The sequence below is a fragment of the Etheostoma spectabile genome, chromosome 4, assembly GCF_008692095.1.
Source record: "Etheostoma spectabile isolate EspeVRDwgs_2016 chromosome 4, UIUC_Espe_1.0, whole genome shotgun sequence".
NCBI classification, from domain to species: domain Eukaryota; kingdom Metazoa; phylum Chordata; class Actinopteri; order Perciformes; family Percidae; genus Etheostoma; species Etheostoma spectabile.
In genome coordinates, this window is record NC_045736.1 from 21804145 (window position 1) to 21821750 (window position 17606).

Consider the following 17606-nt stretch of genomic DNA (forward strand, 5'->3'; position numbering starts at 1 on the left):
GCTCTGGAGGAAACTAGAACTGTTGGGTCCTTGTAAATTCCGGAGTGTGGTCTATCTGTAAAGTGTCTTGAGATAATTCTTGTTATGAATTGATACTATAAATAAAATTGAATTGAATTGAACTTTAGCAGGCTGAAGCTGCGCCCGTGTCTGCATGCAGACACTGGGTGGCGCTGTGGTTACGCAGAGCTGTTTTTGGTCTCGCTGGACCTTCTCACCGTCTTCGCCAGTTGCCTAGTGACGAAAAACTATCGACTGCTGCTGATTTCCTGCGTTTTCAAAATCTCATCGCTGGCACTGTGAGCTCGTGCGAAGTTTTCCAAACAGATTGCATGCTATTCTCGTCTCTGCAGCTGGAGTATGGGACGAATAAAACTGTTAATCTTGCCCTGAATGTCGTGTAGCGTCATCAGCGTTTCAGGTCGCGTTATGCAGCGTTTTGAAGAATGATGAATAGTTATATTTTCATCAGAGTCGTTGGGAAAGGGAGCTATGGGGAGGTGAACTTGGTGAAACACAAAACAGACCGAAAACAGGTGAGAAATGAAATTCAGTACAGCCCACAACAGTTCAAAAAAGCAACGTTACGTAGCTTTAACAAGTGTAGCTAGCTAGCTAGTTGTTTGACATGTTATAATCACCAGGCTTGCCGCTATAATGAGCCAGTCAGCTTTAACCAACGTTAGCTCAAAGTTAGCTTAAGTAACGTTATCACATCACAGATTCGTTTACACTCTTTTAAATTGTTATATTTAAGATATGTGGAGCAGCACATAATGTAAACACATGCAGTGCGCTGGAGTAGGCTACATGACAAAACAACGTCTATGTTGGTAAAGATAATGTATTTTATTACTTACAGGGCAATATCACTCAGTTTGGCAGCTGATAAAAAAATGTTTCCTGTCTGTAGTGGTCCCTAAAGAGTCCTTGAAGGGTTTGAGACAACGGGGACAATTTATTTTAACCCATTTAAATGTAATGCTGAGTGTTATCCCCTCATTTAAAGCAAGTTTTGTCGTTTGAACATAAGCCATAACTAAAACAACAAAGTGCATGGCCTCATATGTGGATCACTGCCATTTCCAGGGTTTGTTGGGTTATGTGAACTAAAACTGCGTTCATTTCATTGCAAATGTGGTTGGAAATGCTTCACTTTCTTCATCTAATGGTGACTTTACATGTTTTGGTTTCTCAATTTGTTCATGTTCACTATTATAGAAGGACAAATACTGTATAGTTTCAATAGTTTCCAATTCACGGAGAGTAACTGAATTTTTCATTTTTTATTCAGTATGTTATTAAGAAGCTGAATTTAACCACCTCCTCCAAGCGGGAAAGGCGTTCTGCAGAGCAGGAGGCGCAGCTTCTGTCCCAGTTGCGACATCCTAACATTGTGACATACAGGGAGTCTTGGGAAGGAGATGACTGCCAGCTGTACATTGTGATGGGTTTCTGTGAAGGTGGTGACCTTTATCATCGACTCAAACAGCAAAAGGGTGAACTCTTACCAGAGAGGCAGGTGGTGGAATGGTTTGTCCAGATAGCCATGGCACTCCAGGTATTGATTGGAAGTAAAAGCCATGCAAGGTCAGACATAATTTAACATCTTTATATGAGTAGAGGACATCTGAAGTCACTGTTGTGATTTCTTTGCAGTACCTGCATGAGAGGAACATTCTTCACCGGGACCTCAAAACGCAGAACATCTTTTTGACCAAGACCAACATCATCAAAGTTGGGGACCTTGGCATCGCAAGAGTATTGGAGAACCAGAATGATATGGCCAGCACACTGATAGGGACCCCTTACTATATGAGTCCAGAGCTCTTTTCTAATAAACCCTATAACCACAAGGTAATATGGTTGTTTGCTCTTCTTCTGTAGTTTATTCATGAATTGTCATAGGAACTGCTTTACAATTGGATATTATTTTTTCCTAGTCAGATGTATGGGCCCTGGGTTGCTGTGTGTATGAAATGTCCACACTGAAACATGCCTTCAATGCCAAGGACATGAACTCACTGGTTTATCGCATTGTAGAAGGAAAGGTTGGTTTCATATTTTTACATATATTTTGATATTCTGTTCAGTTCAAGTTTGAATGGCAATCATCTTTTTGTAAACACACACATATTATAGTATATAGTCCTGGGACATTGTTTTGAATTTGCAAGAGTCTTGTCCTTGTCCCATGTAAAAAAATGTTGTTATCGATTAGTAACTTTAGCCATCTTGATTAGGAGTTTAACATTTGATTCTCTTCTAGTTATTATAGTATATTATTTTCTGATTCTAGAAATATAATTTATGGCACAAATAGTTTCACAATGCTTTATAACATTTTCCTTGGTTTTCTTATCAGCTGCCACAGATGCCCAGTAGGTATGATCCCCAGCTGGGAGAACTGATCAGGAGCATGCTGTGTAAAAGACCTGAAGACAGGCCTGATGTCAAACTTATCCTCAGGCAGCCGTACATTAAACGACAAATTGCCATGTTCCTTGAGGCCACTAAAGAGTAGGTGGCACTGACAGCAAAACACCTTGCTGTTTCTTATTTCTTTAAAGCTATTTGTTTTGTGCAAATTTCATTTATTTCTACTGTCAGATATTCATTTATCCCTCCTTTTGATGTTGCTCTGTAACAGTGAGCTTCCAGCATAAAGTAGAATGATACATCTTTATGTAATATATCTTAAATTTTTATGTTTGCTTTGGTTCTTACCAGAAAAACAGCCAAGTCAAGAAAGAAAGCTGTGGCTGGCAGTGGTGATTGTAGGGCCAACAGTGGATCGCCTGTGGTGTCATATCTGACAAAACCTGATCGGAGTCACCATCCTGAATCTCTAGCCAGGGTGAAACGGGTGAGTGACTGGAGAATAGCAAGGCTGATTTAACACAGATAACTGTATAATAATACTATACTATTTTAGAATATTCCCACAGTTTTTAAGTCTCCCAGTTTTGCATTATGCTATGGCCATGTTTTACTGCATTTTATTTTGCCAACTTAGTCATGCTAGTTGTTGAAATGAAATGCTCCTTTATGGTTTGCCTGTGATGGCTGTCATGGACGGTAACGCATTGGCTTAACCTGAACAATTTTGGTTATAATTAATGCTAACAATTCAGTCCTGAATAAGTTCCATTGGTTTATATTTACTGTGTATGTGGATTTATCCTGGCCATCAAAGTAGTGAGATGTCAAATACCGGATTGCTCCATTAACATGGATAGTTAAAGCTGTTTAGCCAAGCTTCTTCACTTTGGATGTCAGGCAGGGAATCCTGTGTTTATTATGTTTTTTTCTCTTTATCCTCAGAAAGAAGAGAAATCACAACAACATGAAGTTCAAAACAGCGTTGCAGACTGCACTACAGTCCAAACACCTCGGTCGCCCGAATCCTCCTCACCTGATGCTCTCAAATCCAGCATCGCATCCCTGGCAACCATCAGCAACATTAATATTGATCTCCAACTACAGGAGGATGAGGAGTGTGTGAAGAGACAGGTGCAGGGGCCGCAGGCAGTTGTTTCACACCACCGTGCATGTAATGAACGTGTGACTCACAGTGTGTACAAAGACGTTAAGGGAATCAGGAAATCAGATTCTTCTCCCCCTCCTTCCCCTGTGAAGCCCCCTCTGAAGTCTGTATCACGTGTTGGCAGTCGGGGAGCAGACGAGAGGATGTCATTCAATGGATTGGTAGACATTCATCCACAGGCCACACCAAACCCTGGGGATACATTTTCTGTCTGTGGGGAGAAACAGATGTCAGATGTGGATGATAAGGATGATACCATGGAGTTACTCAAAGAGGACTGGCATGCAGAACCCGAAGCTGGAGAAAGGGGGGGCTTTTTCTATCCTTGAGAGGAGATCTGCACTCAAATGCAATACGGAAAGTATTGAAATAGTTGAGGAAGTGAATATGGATGATAAAAGTGACACTGTTGTCCTTCTCAAGGGAGCTCCAACACAACATCATACCTCAGCTATCCAGGTAAGTGTTCTTAGTTATAGAGCTGTATTTCTGTTGTTTTCTGATGAAGTATCCTTGTTTATATTAAAACGTGTGTCAAAATATGTCTGTGTAGGAAAGCCTTGAATCTACTGAAAAGCTGTTAGAGACCTTCCCCTCACCACTGGTGAGCATTACAAATATTGTACTCATTCTATGACCTTTTGCCAGGATAAAGCCCATAAGCCTTGCTGAGTGTGTAACACTGATAACCTCCAATGGCACAAAGTTCAGGAAGTTTTTCTTGTGTAGTCGGAAGATTTTTGCCATCGTGGAAAAAGTATAATTGTGTTCTGTTCAGGAGCCAGTTCGGGAGGAATCTCCCTTACCAGCCAGTAAACTGGGCATGATCACTCCATGCCAAAGTCCCCTTCACTTCTCATCAGAACCATCTAAATCCCAGCAGGACACTGAGAGGGACATAGGACGGACACATGGGGATCAGGACAAGGTAGAAATAAATACATGAGCTTATGTTAGGTATATAAAACTTTGGATCTTGACGTGCAAGAATTGGTGGGCTTTGAGCTAAAATTAAAAAAAAGTAAAAATCTGTTCAGTTACAGGATTCAATTGAGCCTAAATACTAGTGCCTTGTGGGAAACGTGAGAGAAAGAAGTTCCCCCCCCAAAAGAAAAATCAATCTGCCTTTTTTCCACTGCTGTTGAATCTGCTGATTTTCCTCAAACCTACCATCATATTGCATTTGTAAAGGAACACAATTTATGCTGAGTTCAAGTCAAGATATGATAGTTGGAATTATCCTCTATAATAAGGAAATGTTTTTGTACTACTATAACCAACCAGTATATGTAACAAATGTGAGACTTGAGAATACCAAAATGATCAACAGTCAGTGAGATTGATTAAAGTAATCTTTTTTTTTGTAATATCTTAATTTTCATTTATCTTTTTTTGTCTTCTGTTAGTCCAAGGTGGCTGCTCCTAGACCTTTACCTCTTCCTCCTGTTGAAGGCATAGCTGTGGGAGGGAGGAAGAGGAGTCGGAGGTGCACAGAGGCCAAAAAGGCGAGTGAAGCTGCAACCTCCACATCAGTTAGTTCTTCTAAGGATGGATTCTTAGCGCTGCCACAGGTGAAAGTGCCCCTCCACTCACGCACTGCATACAGCCACATTACTGCAAAGATGTGAATATAATACAATACAATATATAAATCAGCAGATGCCGTTTATCAATGACAAAAATCGTGGCTCAATTTTTTTTTCAGGATCGTCCTCTGTCTGCCAGAGAGAGAAGAAGACTGAGGCAGTCCCAGGAGAGTGCCAGCAAACCAGGTACATACTGTTTTTTTCTTTACAGTTGGACCAATAACAAAAAAAAACTAAAGTTATAGGAGGCTTAAATAAAGTAATGAAAAAACAAAACTGTAAACATAGAAAATGCACATACTTAGATACACTTATATACACTTAATAACAAACATACATGCACATTTTAGCTAACATATTCTGTGCATTGCAGCTCTATAAAACCAAAACAAGAATAGTTTGTAGTAGTTGACTTTTTTGGTCTTGAATACTTTCCTGCTCTTTCCACAGGTGTTAGTGTAAGAAGGGCATCTTATAATGTCAGCTCCACTAAGGACGAGCACTACAATGCTCCCTATACCAGATCTGTTTCAGATTCTATCACTTGGACCGACTGCAAGGTACCAACACCCTATCACTGTGACATTCAGTTGTACTTCATACAAAGGATACTGCACTTTTTGAATATCTACTGGTACGACAAAAAGGGTAGAGTCTAATATGATGGTTTTACAGTAAATTTAAAACAGAAGTTGCATTACATTACATGTCATTTAGCTGACGCTTTTATCCAAAGCGACTTCCAATTAAGTGCTTTCAACCCTGAAGGTGCAAAGTCCAGACAAGCAGCAAGTGCAAGTACATTAGACACACACACACACACACACACACACACACACACCAGTGCCATGCAAAAGTATTCACCCCCCCTTGGCTTTTTACCCATTTGGTTACATTACAGCATTTAGTTCAATGTTTTTTAATCTGAGTTTTATGTGATGGATCAGAACACAATAGTCTAAGTTGGTGAAGTGAAATGAGAAAAATATATACATAAAACTATTTTTTAAAAAAATAAAATTGAAAATTGGCATGTGCGTATGTATTTACCCCCTTTTGTTATGAAGCCCATAGAAAGCTCTAGTGCAACCAATTAACTTGGTAACCTTGAAAAATGCCAAGGGGGGGTGGATACTTCTGTACGTATGAATGTATACATTTTTGTATGTGAAAATGTTGGCCATAAATGTGGACTGTTTCATCACAACAGGATAAGTTGCAGGAGCAAAGGTCAGATGAAGACGAGTGCAGCTCATCCACAAGTTCCACAGAACGTTCGGAGGGAGACTGCAGGGAAAGGTGAGAGCAGACACCACAGGAGAAAATAACAAGTGCAGCTCACCTCAACTCGAAAGTAGTCACCATATTGCTTTGCTTTCGTATTATTAGCTCTAGACAGTCTGTGTCAACGTATTTGCTGTTTCACATTGGTTGAATACAATTTGCTGTATAATCCATGATTTATGGGTCGTCTGCAGGAAGACTGAATCCAGTGACATGCAGGATTTAGTCCACATGATGACCCAAACTTTGACAATGGATAATGGAGATGGTATGAGCGAGGTGGACAAAGGCAGATTCGGCTCTACTGCATTGCCAGAATTTAAACTGAACAGAAAGTACAGAGACACCCTGGTGCTTCATGGAAAGGGTCGAGGGGAAGCAGAAAACTTGTCACTTGGCGAAATACCAATCGGTTAGATAATTGATCAAATTCTATTATCATTGGTCCGCCATCCTAGAGCTTCCTTGTGTTTTAACCAGCTTTTTTCTCAAAAAGGCTCCACATCTGGTCCCGCCAAAATAAGGCGAGCCATAGAGCATCTGAGGACAGATGTGGTGAAGGGCCTCGGGGTCAAGCTGCTGGACAGAGTCCTGGAAATCATGGAGGTGGAGGATGACACCAAACGAGAAGTATGATTTTAATTAAAAAAACAAAAAAACAACACATGCCAAGTTATATAGACTGTACTCATGGTTTAACTGAAAATGTGACATTAAGTGTTCAGGAGGAGCTACTAAATAGGAGCTGAGGCAATGTGTTTGTTGGTTTGTTCATTTGTGCACGTTTTGCAAATGCTCAGGGATTTTATGGTTTCCTTCAGTAAAACACATTTCTCTACAAGAAAGGGTAACGTCATTCATAAAGATGAAAGCCCAATGTACAAGTAGGAAGTAGTTATATACAGACCAAACTTAAGGATTTTCTAATGCGTTGGTTAGGTCAATGCATTAATTAAATGTTTTCTTGATGTTTAGAGTTCTGACATCCACGAATAAATGGGGCTACAAGTTAAATAAGTTATACTTGCTTCTAAGTTCAAAATAAGTTTGTCAGGTTTATAACACTTTAACTTACTAAATAAAAATGGTCAAGCAAAGAAACGAGACTCAGAGGGCAAATATGCAGTTAATAGACTGTTGCAGCAAGAGGGAAGCACCGCGCGAGAGCGACCTATCTGCAGCATCACTCCCGGGGAACTCCTTGAAAATCTCTGTGGCACAGTCTGTTTATTGAAACACACTCACACACAAAGATTCACAGTTGTTGATACTAGGTGACATCTGTTATTTGGTTTATGCCTACACTAATACAACCAGGGCAGAGTGCAGGTCGCTAGGCGACGTGTACTTTGACTGACCTCGAACCTAAGACATGGGGCAACAGCTTAAAGAAACAAAGTTAGTTAGAAACACAGTTGGTTAAATGTGCATATAAGATTATAAAATATAATAAGCATGTAAGGATATATGACAAGCAAGATATGAATATATAATAAGCATGAAAGTTATAATATTTTAGGACACTACTACAGAGAAATATGAAATAAAAGACTTATCAAAATGAATTTCTGTCAAAGTTAACTTTCAAATTCTGTTATTCTGTCCATATCACACCTCTGATGTAATCAGTTTGTCTGCGAAGTTCAAAACGCAGTGTGTACAGAACTCAAGGTAGTTCCACTGTCCTGTTTCCAAAATGATCAGCTGGAATCCCTTTTTCTCACTGCAGCTTTGCCTCCGGGACCAGATGGGGGAGGAGAAGTACAAAGCTTATGCTGTGATGGTGAGGCAGCTGAAATTCTTTGAGGATATTGCCATCAAGGTTTAGAGAAAATGCTGTACTTACTGCGAGGGAGCAAACATTTGCATTTCCATGACACCACATGTAGGAAGAGGCAACAGATCTCCAACAGGAAACGTTTGTCTTTGGGAGAAATGTTTCAGCTTCCAAGTAGAAACTTGTATAAAGTCAATATTGTTCATGAAAATGAAATTGTTTCCTGCCAAAACACCAACCTGCTTGCGTGGCATTGACACATTCTTGCATGCAAATCATTGATGCTTGCAGGTTTTGTCATGGAATTGCCATGTTACTGCTCTTGTGCAAGCAATGATATGTTAATGACTGTAAAGTTTTTTTTTTTTTTTAAACATTCTTCAAACACAGAATTTGTAATTATTCCTGTTATTTTCATGATGTCTATGCAAAGAAATGAGTCATGTTAAAGCACTCTTCTTTTTGTAGTTGGTACTCATTTGTTTATAATGCAGACTAGAATTTCAATTGTCTTTGAAGAAACTAGATTTCACTGTTATTTTTAATAATATTATATAGGTGCATTGTAGATATTAACCTTTGAATCTTTTCTAATAAATCAAATGTGTTTTTATTACACCTATTTTCAACATGTTGAGCACCACAATAACACAAACCTGCAGAAAATTAAAACTACAGATGAAACATCCACTTTATAAAACAGAATCTGATGTTTATTATTTGGACACGATTATTTCATTAATGACTGACAAACTGAAACAAAATTTTCTTCCACAATACTTAAAATGTGAACTGTAAGATGTTGGGAAGTTTCCAAAATAAAGGATGTATTAACAGCCAGGCAGAGACAGTATTGAGTTATTTATGCTTCTTCTTCTTGAGAGTTTCCTGAGGTTTTTGGCTGGACTCCCCGCTGGTCTCTGGTATAACCGGCTGCCAGGGCAGAGGATTCTTTCTGTACATAGGCCATGGAGGCAGCGTCAACTACAGCCAAGGACAAAGAAGAAATGATTAATTTTGGCTGTTTATAGCCCCCCCCCCCAGAAAAGGTATTTACATGGTATACAACCACAAGACGGCTTACAATGTGCAAAAATGTTGTATTGTCCTAGTTTATTGAGTTGTCTTGAGATAACAGAACAATGACAAAAGTTAATTATCGTGGGTGCACAACAGATCGTTCCTTCCACACAAAGCACACAGAAGATCGAAACAACTTACCACACAGGACACAGCAAAACCAACCAAGACGATGTACACTGTCCAACCAAACTGTTCAATGATCAGACCATACACAAATCCAATCACCTGGAAAGATGATACAAATAACATCAGTGTACATGAAAAAAGGTTAAAAAATAAAAATACATTGGCACTCTTCTAGTGGGATGTTTGAATTTCTAGTTTGCATGTGGCATGGTTAGTTACCGCTGAGACGAGTATTATTCCTTGGAAAATCTGTTCAGCCAGTTTCTGGCCCTTATAATCCTGCAACACAAGGGATGGGGAAACATCATTTAGGCAATGTTAATAAGTACTCTTCTGTGTAGTGGTCTGCTGGGGCAGCAGCATTTCGACCGCTGAGAGGAAGGGACTCTCAGCAGGTTAAGAAGGCCAGCTCTGTCCTGGGATACCCCCTCGAACCAGTGGAGGTAGTGGGAGAAAGGGGAATGATGGATAACATGCCCCACCCATAGACTACAAATAGTGGACGTAGCATCCGTGACGTCACCCGTGGTTTGTGGACTGCCCTTTAGAAGCCTCAAGTTCGGCAATGTAGGCGTTGCCATCTTGTTTTTGGTGTTTATGGCGCTGCACTAAGTTAAACACTAAAGGGGGAAAGTTGCTGATTTTCAACCTTTTGAAATTAGTCCTCCAGTGTAGATTTACCAGCTTTACCTTAGTTACCAGCTAACACTAGTAGTAGCTAGATAGCTTGGTTGGCATAACGCTGAACAAGACATTTTAGGCAACCACCTGTTCCCATTAACTTTGATGAAGTGAAAACACTTTGTGGCTATTTTAATGTAATCCGTGCCATGGTTAGCATTGCTAAGCCTCTGTCCTGATTAACAGGTTGGCGTGTAGCCACACCCCTAAAGAATCCCCTGCTTTGGAAGCCTTTATGTAGACCTTAGTGGTCCCCTAATACCATATCTGAAGTCTTTTTTTCCAAAAATCAGCCTTGGTGCAGAATTACAGCCCCTAGAGCCAGTCCCACAATGAGCTTTAGGGATTTAAGGATAGCACTAAGCAGCTCCTTCAGTGACCAACCAATTTTATAAAATCCATTTCAACAAAAATAAAATTACATTACAAATACCCCCCCCCCAGCTCCTTAACACCATATGTGACACACTGTAGTCAAATCAAAATACAACACACACACACGAGCCCCGTCTATGTGCATAACATACCTGCAATCTACAACGTTTAGACAGCGAATCATTGTAGATCTTGGTATAAGCATAGTGCATTCTTATTGGCTCACTAAAGATGATGAGACTAATGAGAATTTGGTATTGAGTGACAAGGCAGCATTTTAGCATGTTAAATAAAGCTAGAGTAACGGAAAATAAACGTAATGTTGTTACTGGCGATGCTAACGTTAAAGTTAAAAGCTAACGGCACTAAACAACTTTAAATGTAGCTAGCTAGCTAAGTAAGTCCAGTCACATACGGAGCAAAATATCAGCCGAAAACTGACAGCAGGTTAACTTCGTCTTTGATATGTCACTCCGTCGAAAGAAATTCAGAAACATTGGATGTTTGGGTAACTAACGCCATCATCATAACGTTAGCTAGCAGCTGTTACAAACTTTAACCACTGCACTAGCTGGTAAGCTTGATAGAAAGCATGAATGAGTAGCTAGCATAACTATGCAGCTCCCCATCAAATAAGCTAATCATCTCTTACCATGTGCGAGGGAATGGACTTGAATATAGACAGCATTTTTCTACTTTAAGTGAACAAGCATACACGGACAGAATTTGGTTCAAACGGGAACAAGCCGTGCAAACAGAAGCAGGTTCGTTTCCGGTTTCAAAAAGATACGTCATGTTGTTAAGGACCCATTCGGCTCATATTCGGCTAGTGCGGAAAAAAAAAATACAAAAAAAGACATTAGAGATATTCAATATTCTTTCACTTTCTGTGAACTAGATGAAGAAACAATATGCCATTTGTTTTATCACTGCATATATATATACACCATAATATTTGATATTCTTCCATTTTATAAGAAGAAAAATTGGGCAAATGAGGTTGGAAAAGATGTCTTTTTTTGTGCAGTTAATGTTATTATTAGAAACATTCCACAGTCAGAAATGGGCGGACTCCAAACCAATTTTGGGACATTTTTTGTCAAAAATGGCATCAATATTGCTACTCTATTAGAGATCTTAAAAATAAGAAGGCAATTAAGGACTAATTTTGTTAGATACACTTCACATAGACCGATGGAAATCGATTTGAAATTCTATTTCTATATATAAAAAGCTAGGTCACATATCTCTAGTCAGGATTGGGCAACGTGCTCCATGTTGTTGACATATTTGGTAAGGTGTCAAAATCTATGGGTTTTAGTAGAAAGCTTTGCCTGCTTAAATGACTGCCCGTCAATATGTCTAGCGACTTTTGGCCATCATAGTTTAAGCATAAAATTTTGACCTCGTATCTATAGTCATTAAATCACATATCCATACTAAATTAAACCTAAAATTATTTTTATTTACAGAAAACAGCAAGCTAGCCTAATTTTACAATCAGGCAAACGCATTGGCATCTATTACTACGTGCAATTGTGATGGCGGATAAAGTTGTTGATGTTGAGTTGGCAGTTTGGTTTTTTTAGCGTAAATTACTTTTGTTGTGCTATCTTATTTCTTTGAAGAGCTAACTTCACCTGCGCTGTATATATTTTAAATATAGGCATATTAACATAGTTAAAAGCCACTAGTTTGCTTACGGCCCCGTTGTGTGTATGCGGTCGCCACGCAGCGGTGCAGCAGCAATCCGGGTTCACCTCAGTCCTCATTAGCTACTGGAGGAGCCAGCTAATACATATTGGGCTGCACTCAGATCAACCCCGACATTTTTACTTGTTTTTATTATTTTTTAATAAGGCGGAGGAACTGATGAGACCGTTGTCATGACAATGAGGAGAGGTGAGCCAGTCTGAAGGAAGCATAGATATTTTTTATATCTATGGAAGGGAGCATGTATGTAGTCTAGATAAAACGTTACAGTGAGAATGGAAAACTAAATAGATACTGGTAAGACTACTACTGAGGCAGACTGGTCGCCATTCACATTTAACATTACCTATCAACAGAGTTGTGGCTTTCACAGTTCCCACACTGTCACTGATGGCCTGTGTATCTATCATTAAAATGAGCTCTTCATTGTGTCCTTCAGTAAACGTGGTCATCCTCTTGCTGCTGGCTGTGGCCTTCCTGATCATAATTCAACGAAATCTCCTTAACCTTAGTGACATTTTACACAAGGAAAACCCAGGTATGTCTATCTTTGTGCTGGGTAAGTACTCTGTGTGTCAGCTGCTCTTTACCTACACACGGTATACACTTTTTCCTCAGATTATCAAATGCATGTGTGTATGATGTTGTGAACACCTAATCAGACAAATTCAGTGCATTAAAATGAAACTATAGAAGAAATGATTTAAATCCTAAATATGGCTTTATCCAGATGCTGGGATGATTCTTCCCTTTGAATCCGAGTTGTCTCCGGAGCGCAGAGAAGAGTCGGTGAGGAAAGGAGAGGAGATCCCTGTCCTCATCACTGCTGCTGTGGAAAGACTCGGAGCTGTGGTTGCTGCCATGAACAGCGTCTACCAGAACAGTAAAGCCAATGTCGTCTTCACCATAGTGACCCTGAATGACACGGTGGATCACCTAAAGTAAGATGATGGAGCATGCCTGTCTTGCTACATTATGCATACCATTATATTGCCTTGGTTTGTCTTTAGGTTAGCTAAGAGGAATTTGCGAAATGTCAATTGTCTCACACAACCTTTTCCTCCTTGTTTTACCAACAGTGTGTGGCTTAGTAAGACACGGCTTAAAAATGTCAAATATAAAATAGTTATTTTCAAGCCTGAGCTCCTTAATAGGAAGATATCTAAAGATCCTCAGACACTGGAAGCTGCCAAACCAGTAAGACAACCACATGTTTTCACACTGTCCCAGAAGACATATTCATTTTTATTGTTTTTTTTTTGTTTTTTTTAATGTTCAGCTCTTTGTTTTACATTTTTTTCCAGTTAACTTTTGCTAGGTTTTATCTACCATTATACATACCCAAGGCAGAGAAAGCCATCTATTTGGATGACGATGTCATTGTACAAGGTAAGACACCACCTTAAAGTAAGAAAATTCCCTTGGCCATGAACTTAACAAAGACTATTTTTCTGCTACTTGTCACGCAGAAAATTAGTTTTTCGTGCACCTAATGAACTCATTAACTCTCAGAACTATACGTGTTATAACTGTAAGATAAAATTGTGCTCTGGGAGGGTATTTATGAAGGGATTTTGTCTATTCTGTTGGATATTAGGGGACATTCAGGAGCTTTATGAAACCAATCTCAAACCAGGACACGCAGCCGCCTTTTCTGATGACTGTGATTCAGCATCTGCTAAGGGCATCATTCGAGGGGCTGGAAATCAGGTGGGCCATCTCTTGGATGACTTTTTCAGTTAGGTAAAAAAAAATTAAGAGTATCATAATATGGAATGTTTCTATGTGAATATGCTGACATTTAATTTAATAATGAATCCTCTCTAATAGAATAACTACATAGGCTTTCTGGACTTCAAGAAGGACGCTATCAAGAAGCTGGGGATGAGGGCCAACACATGCTCCTTCAACCCCGGGGTCATCCTTGCCAACCTGACGGAGTGGAGGAACCAGAACATCACCCGGCAGCTGGAGAACTGGATGGAACTTAACACACAGTACGTAACTCACAGCGGTAAAAAGATGGGTGAATATTAGGCAGTCTCTTATGTCAAATATAGACAAACTGAAGGCAAAAATCTGGATTTTTGTCATTAAAGCTACAGTTGGTAACTTTTATATTATCATATTAGCTGAAACTGTCACTTGTTACTGAACTGACTCAATCATGTTCCTCTGCCTCCTCTTGCTCCCTAATGGCATTTGCAAGATTCTACAGCGCCTAAAGGAAACCACTGATCAGAGCCCAGGAGTCTCTAACCCAGTGTCAGTCACTGGTGAGCCAAGCAGGCAAAGTCTGCACACTATTTAAAAGGTGCCTCAGCCAGTCCATATGCCAAATGCAAATGCAGTAACAGAATATTGATTCATATTTGATCAACTCTGCCTAGTTAGACAGTTTGAACTGAGTTCACAGACAGGGATTGGCACTGTGTTAGAGATTTCTCGGCTCTGAATGGTTTTCCTTCAGGCGTGGAATCTTGCTAATGCCATTAGGAACATTAGGAGGAGGCAGAGGAACTTTCTTGTGTACTACTGTCAGGATATAGTGACAGTTTGAGTAAATATGACTACTGTAGCTTTAATTGTACACACATTGTAGTGGACTTTTTAGTTCGTATTAAGATGAATGTGTTGGTTTCCCCAGGGAGGATCTGTACAGTAAGACACTGGCAGAAAGCATCACCACCCCCCCACTCCTCATTGTTTTCTACAAACGTCACTCCACGATCGACCCCATGTGGCATGTCAGGCACCTCGGTAAGTTTGGATTAGTTATGATGGGAAACTTGAGTACATTAAGAGCTTTTGTCAAAAAAACATTGGCTGTATATCAAACTGATTTTAAGGCAGGGCAATTTATTTATATAGCACAGATCATACACAAAACAAAATTCAAAGTGCTTTACATAAGCATACATATACAGAGGAGCAAATACACCATACAATTCAACAATCAAAAACAAAGCAAACAAACAGTATATTTAAAAAAACTTTCAAATCTGAAATGGCCATCTCTAAATAGCCTCAGAAAAAGCAATGTCGTACAGAAATGTTTTAAGTCTTGCTTTAAAAGAAAACAGGGTTGGGGCAGATCGTAAGTGTTCAGGAAGTTCATGTGGTGCAAAAAACTAAAAGCTACTTCTGCATGTTTGGTAAGTTTTTTTTTTATTTTTTAGGCAGTTTCCTGTTGTAAAAGCATATAGCCAGTTTAATTATATCATTATATAATTAACTTTTTTAATTAACTTTTCAGGTTAAACGTTTATAATGATTTTATTATTTTTGACACAAATTACAGTGGACATTATCATATGATGGCCAAACCTTGTTTTTTAGGCATGACAGGGGCTGGAAACCGCTACTCTCCCCAATTTGTGAAAGCTGCCAAACTCCTCCACTGGAATGGACACTACAAGCCCTGGGGGAGAACATCCTCCTTTTCAGACGTGTGGGACAAGTGGTTCATTCCAGACCCCACAGGAAAATTTCATCCCGTGCGAAAACATGCAGGCGACAACTAGACTGAAAAGTTGGTTTTAGTAAGCTTTCGAGCAGCTAGGCCATCCCATTCAGGACTACGCCTCGCTCGCATCTCAGGAACTAAGTAAGGCCTTTTCACTTTCAGGTCCTATCATCCTAAGAACAGGTGGACCTTGTGTACTCTTGCCTTCCCTTGAACATGCACCTTTTTTTCTATAACCAGTGCGTCTTATTATTCTTAGAGCGCACATATATTTCACATTTCTTTAGTCCTGAAACTTTCACTAGAGTCCTAGACCATTTTTCACCCTATGATAAGAGCAGTGTTTCATGAAAAGACGACAAATATAATAAAATGTAGCATCGGTGAAGTCACCCATTGGTTTGTGGACTGCTGTTTTGAAGCCAGCAGTTTGCATTTTGGCCTTTGCCATATTGGTATTTTGAAACCTGATTTTTGCATCCAGTTTGATTTCCCCCTGCTGGAAATTAGATAGAATGCAGGTTTAAGGAACCACCGAATTGGCTTCACTTTTCCTGAACATACACTACCGGTCAAAAGTTTGCATCAATCCCAGTCACCATGATAATAAGATACCTTGTGGCAACGTGCCAAGACAACCATCTACAACTGAAGCCATTGTCAAAGTAATAATGGCTTAAATAGGTATGTACACATGCAGCTTAATACCGACTAATTTACTTTATTTATAGACAGTGAATTACAATAAATACAAAAATACAATAGTAAGAAATACAATAGTTACCTCAGCCATAAACTGGTGTCTTCAACCATGTTCCCCTCAGTTTTATGACTGCAGTCTGAATTGTAATCATGCAGATGTCTCATGTCATTACCTCAGTTCATTACTTCCTGTGGAAAGGTTGTATACTTTATTGCACATACATTTATCAGATCCTTTTTAACAGTGATCGTGCTTAGTGCAGCATTTCAATCACAAGAAGACGGACAGAAAATGCTGTTTAACTCCCTCTTCCACTATAATTCCATCATTCTCTATGGCAATTTCACAAATGAATTGTTTAACCCTTGCAACTACAGTTAAGGGTGTGCTGCCATTTTGAGTTGTCTTAACTATCAGTTATAACTGCCATAAATTAACAAAACTGCTCAATTGTTTTTTATCACTTTATATACAGACCACTAAGCAAACTACACCTCTGCAGCAATTGCACAGTATACCAATTCTTTATATCTCCTCTGTCAGGATTTTTATACATTGAAAAGCATTTGCCTTGCTGGTGTAAATATGTCATCCTTTGTATAGTACATGAAATAAAAGTTACATTTTTATCATTTAAGTCATTTTTCCAATTATCTGTAATGAATGAAAGTGGTTAATTTTGAAGGTTTTCCATTTCCAAGACTGTTTTCTGGAATACTTCATGAAAGGGGGTGTAAAATTATAAAACCCAGTAATGGTAATGTAAAAGCCAGCAAGATTAGAAAGCAGCATCTCAGGGCTCCGTCCAACCCCCCCCCCCTGCCCTCGGAGCGCCACCCCACCCACAGACGTGTGCTAGCTACTAGCAGATAGCCGTTTGTTTGGGAACAGACCAATAACGTTACTTTGGCCAATGCTTTACAGCATACGGCCAAAAAGGTTATACTCTTTAATACGGTTCTCGGATGTATTATAAGACAACAAATGAGTTATAGTCATTACAGCTGCAGGAACTCGGGAGAACCGTCGTGTGAGCCTGCTGCTCAGCCAGTAGTCCTGTGGGTCTGCTCACTTTCATTATGCCTAATTAAGAACCAAGTTTGGCAAGTTGATGTGATGTATCTTAAAAAATGTATATGCTGATAAAGGTCTTTCGTCATATTAAAAGCAATGGGAAAGTCTTTTTGGGCAGTGATCGGTCAGATTTTAACCGGATTACAGCAGCTGAAGATGGATCTTTTTCCGCTTCTTTTTTAAGAGACCAT

The 17606-nt window shown here is 39.4% G+C and overlaps 3 protein-coding genes across 4 annotated transcripts; 2 read left to right on the top strand and 1 right to left on the bottom strand.

Annotated features, from left to right (window-relative positions):
• Nucleotides 1–203: 203 nt before the first annotated feature.
• nek4 (NIMA-related kinase 4) lies at nucleotides 204–8790 on the top strand. Its single transcript, XM_032514015.1, is given in 18 exon segments — nucleotides 204–536; nucleotides 1295–1561; nucleotides 1660–1857; nucleotides 1944–2051; nucleotides 2366–2520; nucleotides 2731–2866; nucleotides 3325–3822; nucleotides 3824–4006; nucleotides 4101–4151; nucleotides 4326–4475; nucleotides 4954–5118; nucleotides 5253–5319; nucleotides 5584–5693; nucleotides 5923–5925; nucleotides 6344–6432; nucleotides 6612–6829; nucleotides 6914–7047; nucleotides 8147–8790. Coding segments are annotated over 18 exon segments (2721 nt in total). The 5' UTR covers nucleotides 204–446; the 3' UTR covers nucleotides 8246–8790.
• Nucleotides 8791–8885: 95 nt separating this feature from the next.
• spcs1 (signal peptidase complex subunit 1) lies at nucleotides 8886–11247 on the bottom strand. Its single transcript, XM_032514016.1, has 4 exons — nucleotides 11112–11247; nucleotides 9623–9682; nucleotides 9416–9502; nucleotides 8886–9178 (listed from the first exon to the last, which is right to left on the bottom strand). The coding sequence occupies exons 1-4, from the start codon at nucleotides 11145–11147 to the stop codon at nucleotides 9053–9055; spliced, it is 309 nt and encodes a 102-aa protein (XP_032369907.1). The 5' UTR covers nucleotides 11148–11247; the 3' UTR covers nucleotides 8886–9052.
• A 720-nt stretch (nucleotides 11248–11967) lies between these two features.
• glt8d1 (glycosyltransferase 8 domain containing 1) lies at nucleotides 11968–16379 on the top strand. Of its 2 annotated transcripts, none has more exons than XM_032513517.1 (9): nucleotides 11968–12361; nucleotides 12612–12710; nucleotides 12903–13113; nucleotides 13252–13369; nucleotides 13477–13561; nucleotides 13770–13882; nucleotides 14003–14169; nucleotides 14820–14932; nucleotides 15512–16379. In XM_032513517.1, the coding sequence occupies exons 1-9, from the start codon at nucleotides 12346–12348 to the stop codon at nucleotides 15694–15696; spliced, it is 1107 nt and encodes a 368-aa protein (XP_032369408.1). In that variant the 5' UTR covers nucleotides 11968–12345; the 3' UTR covers nucleotides 15697–16379. The 2 variants fall into 2 exon arrangements, with proteins under 2 accessions (XP_032369408.1, XP_032369409.1); XM_032513518.1 differs by having other exon boundaries at nucleotides 11969–12469.
• Nucleotides 16380–17606: the final 1227 nt, after the last annotated feature.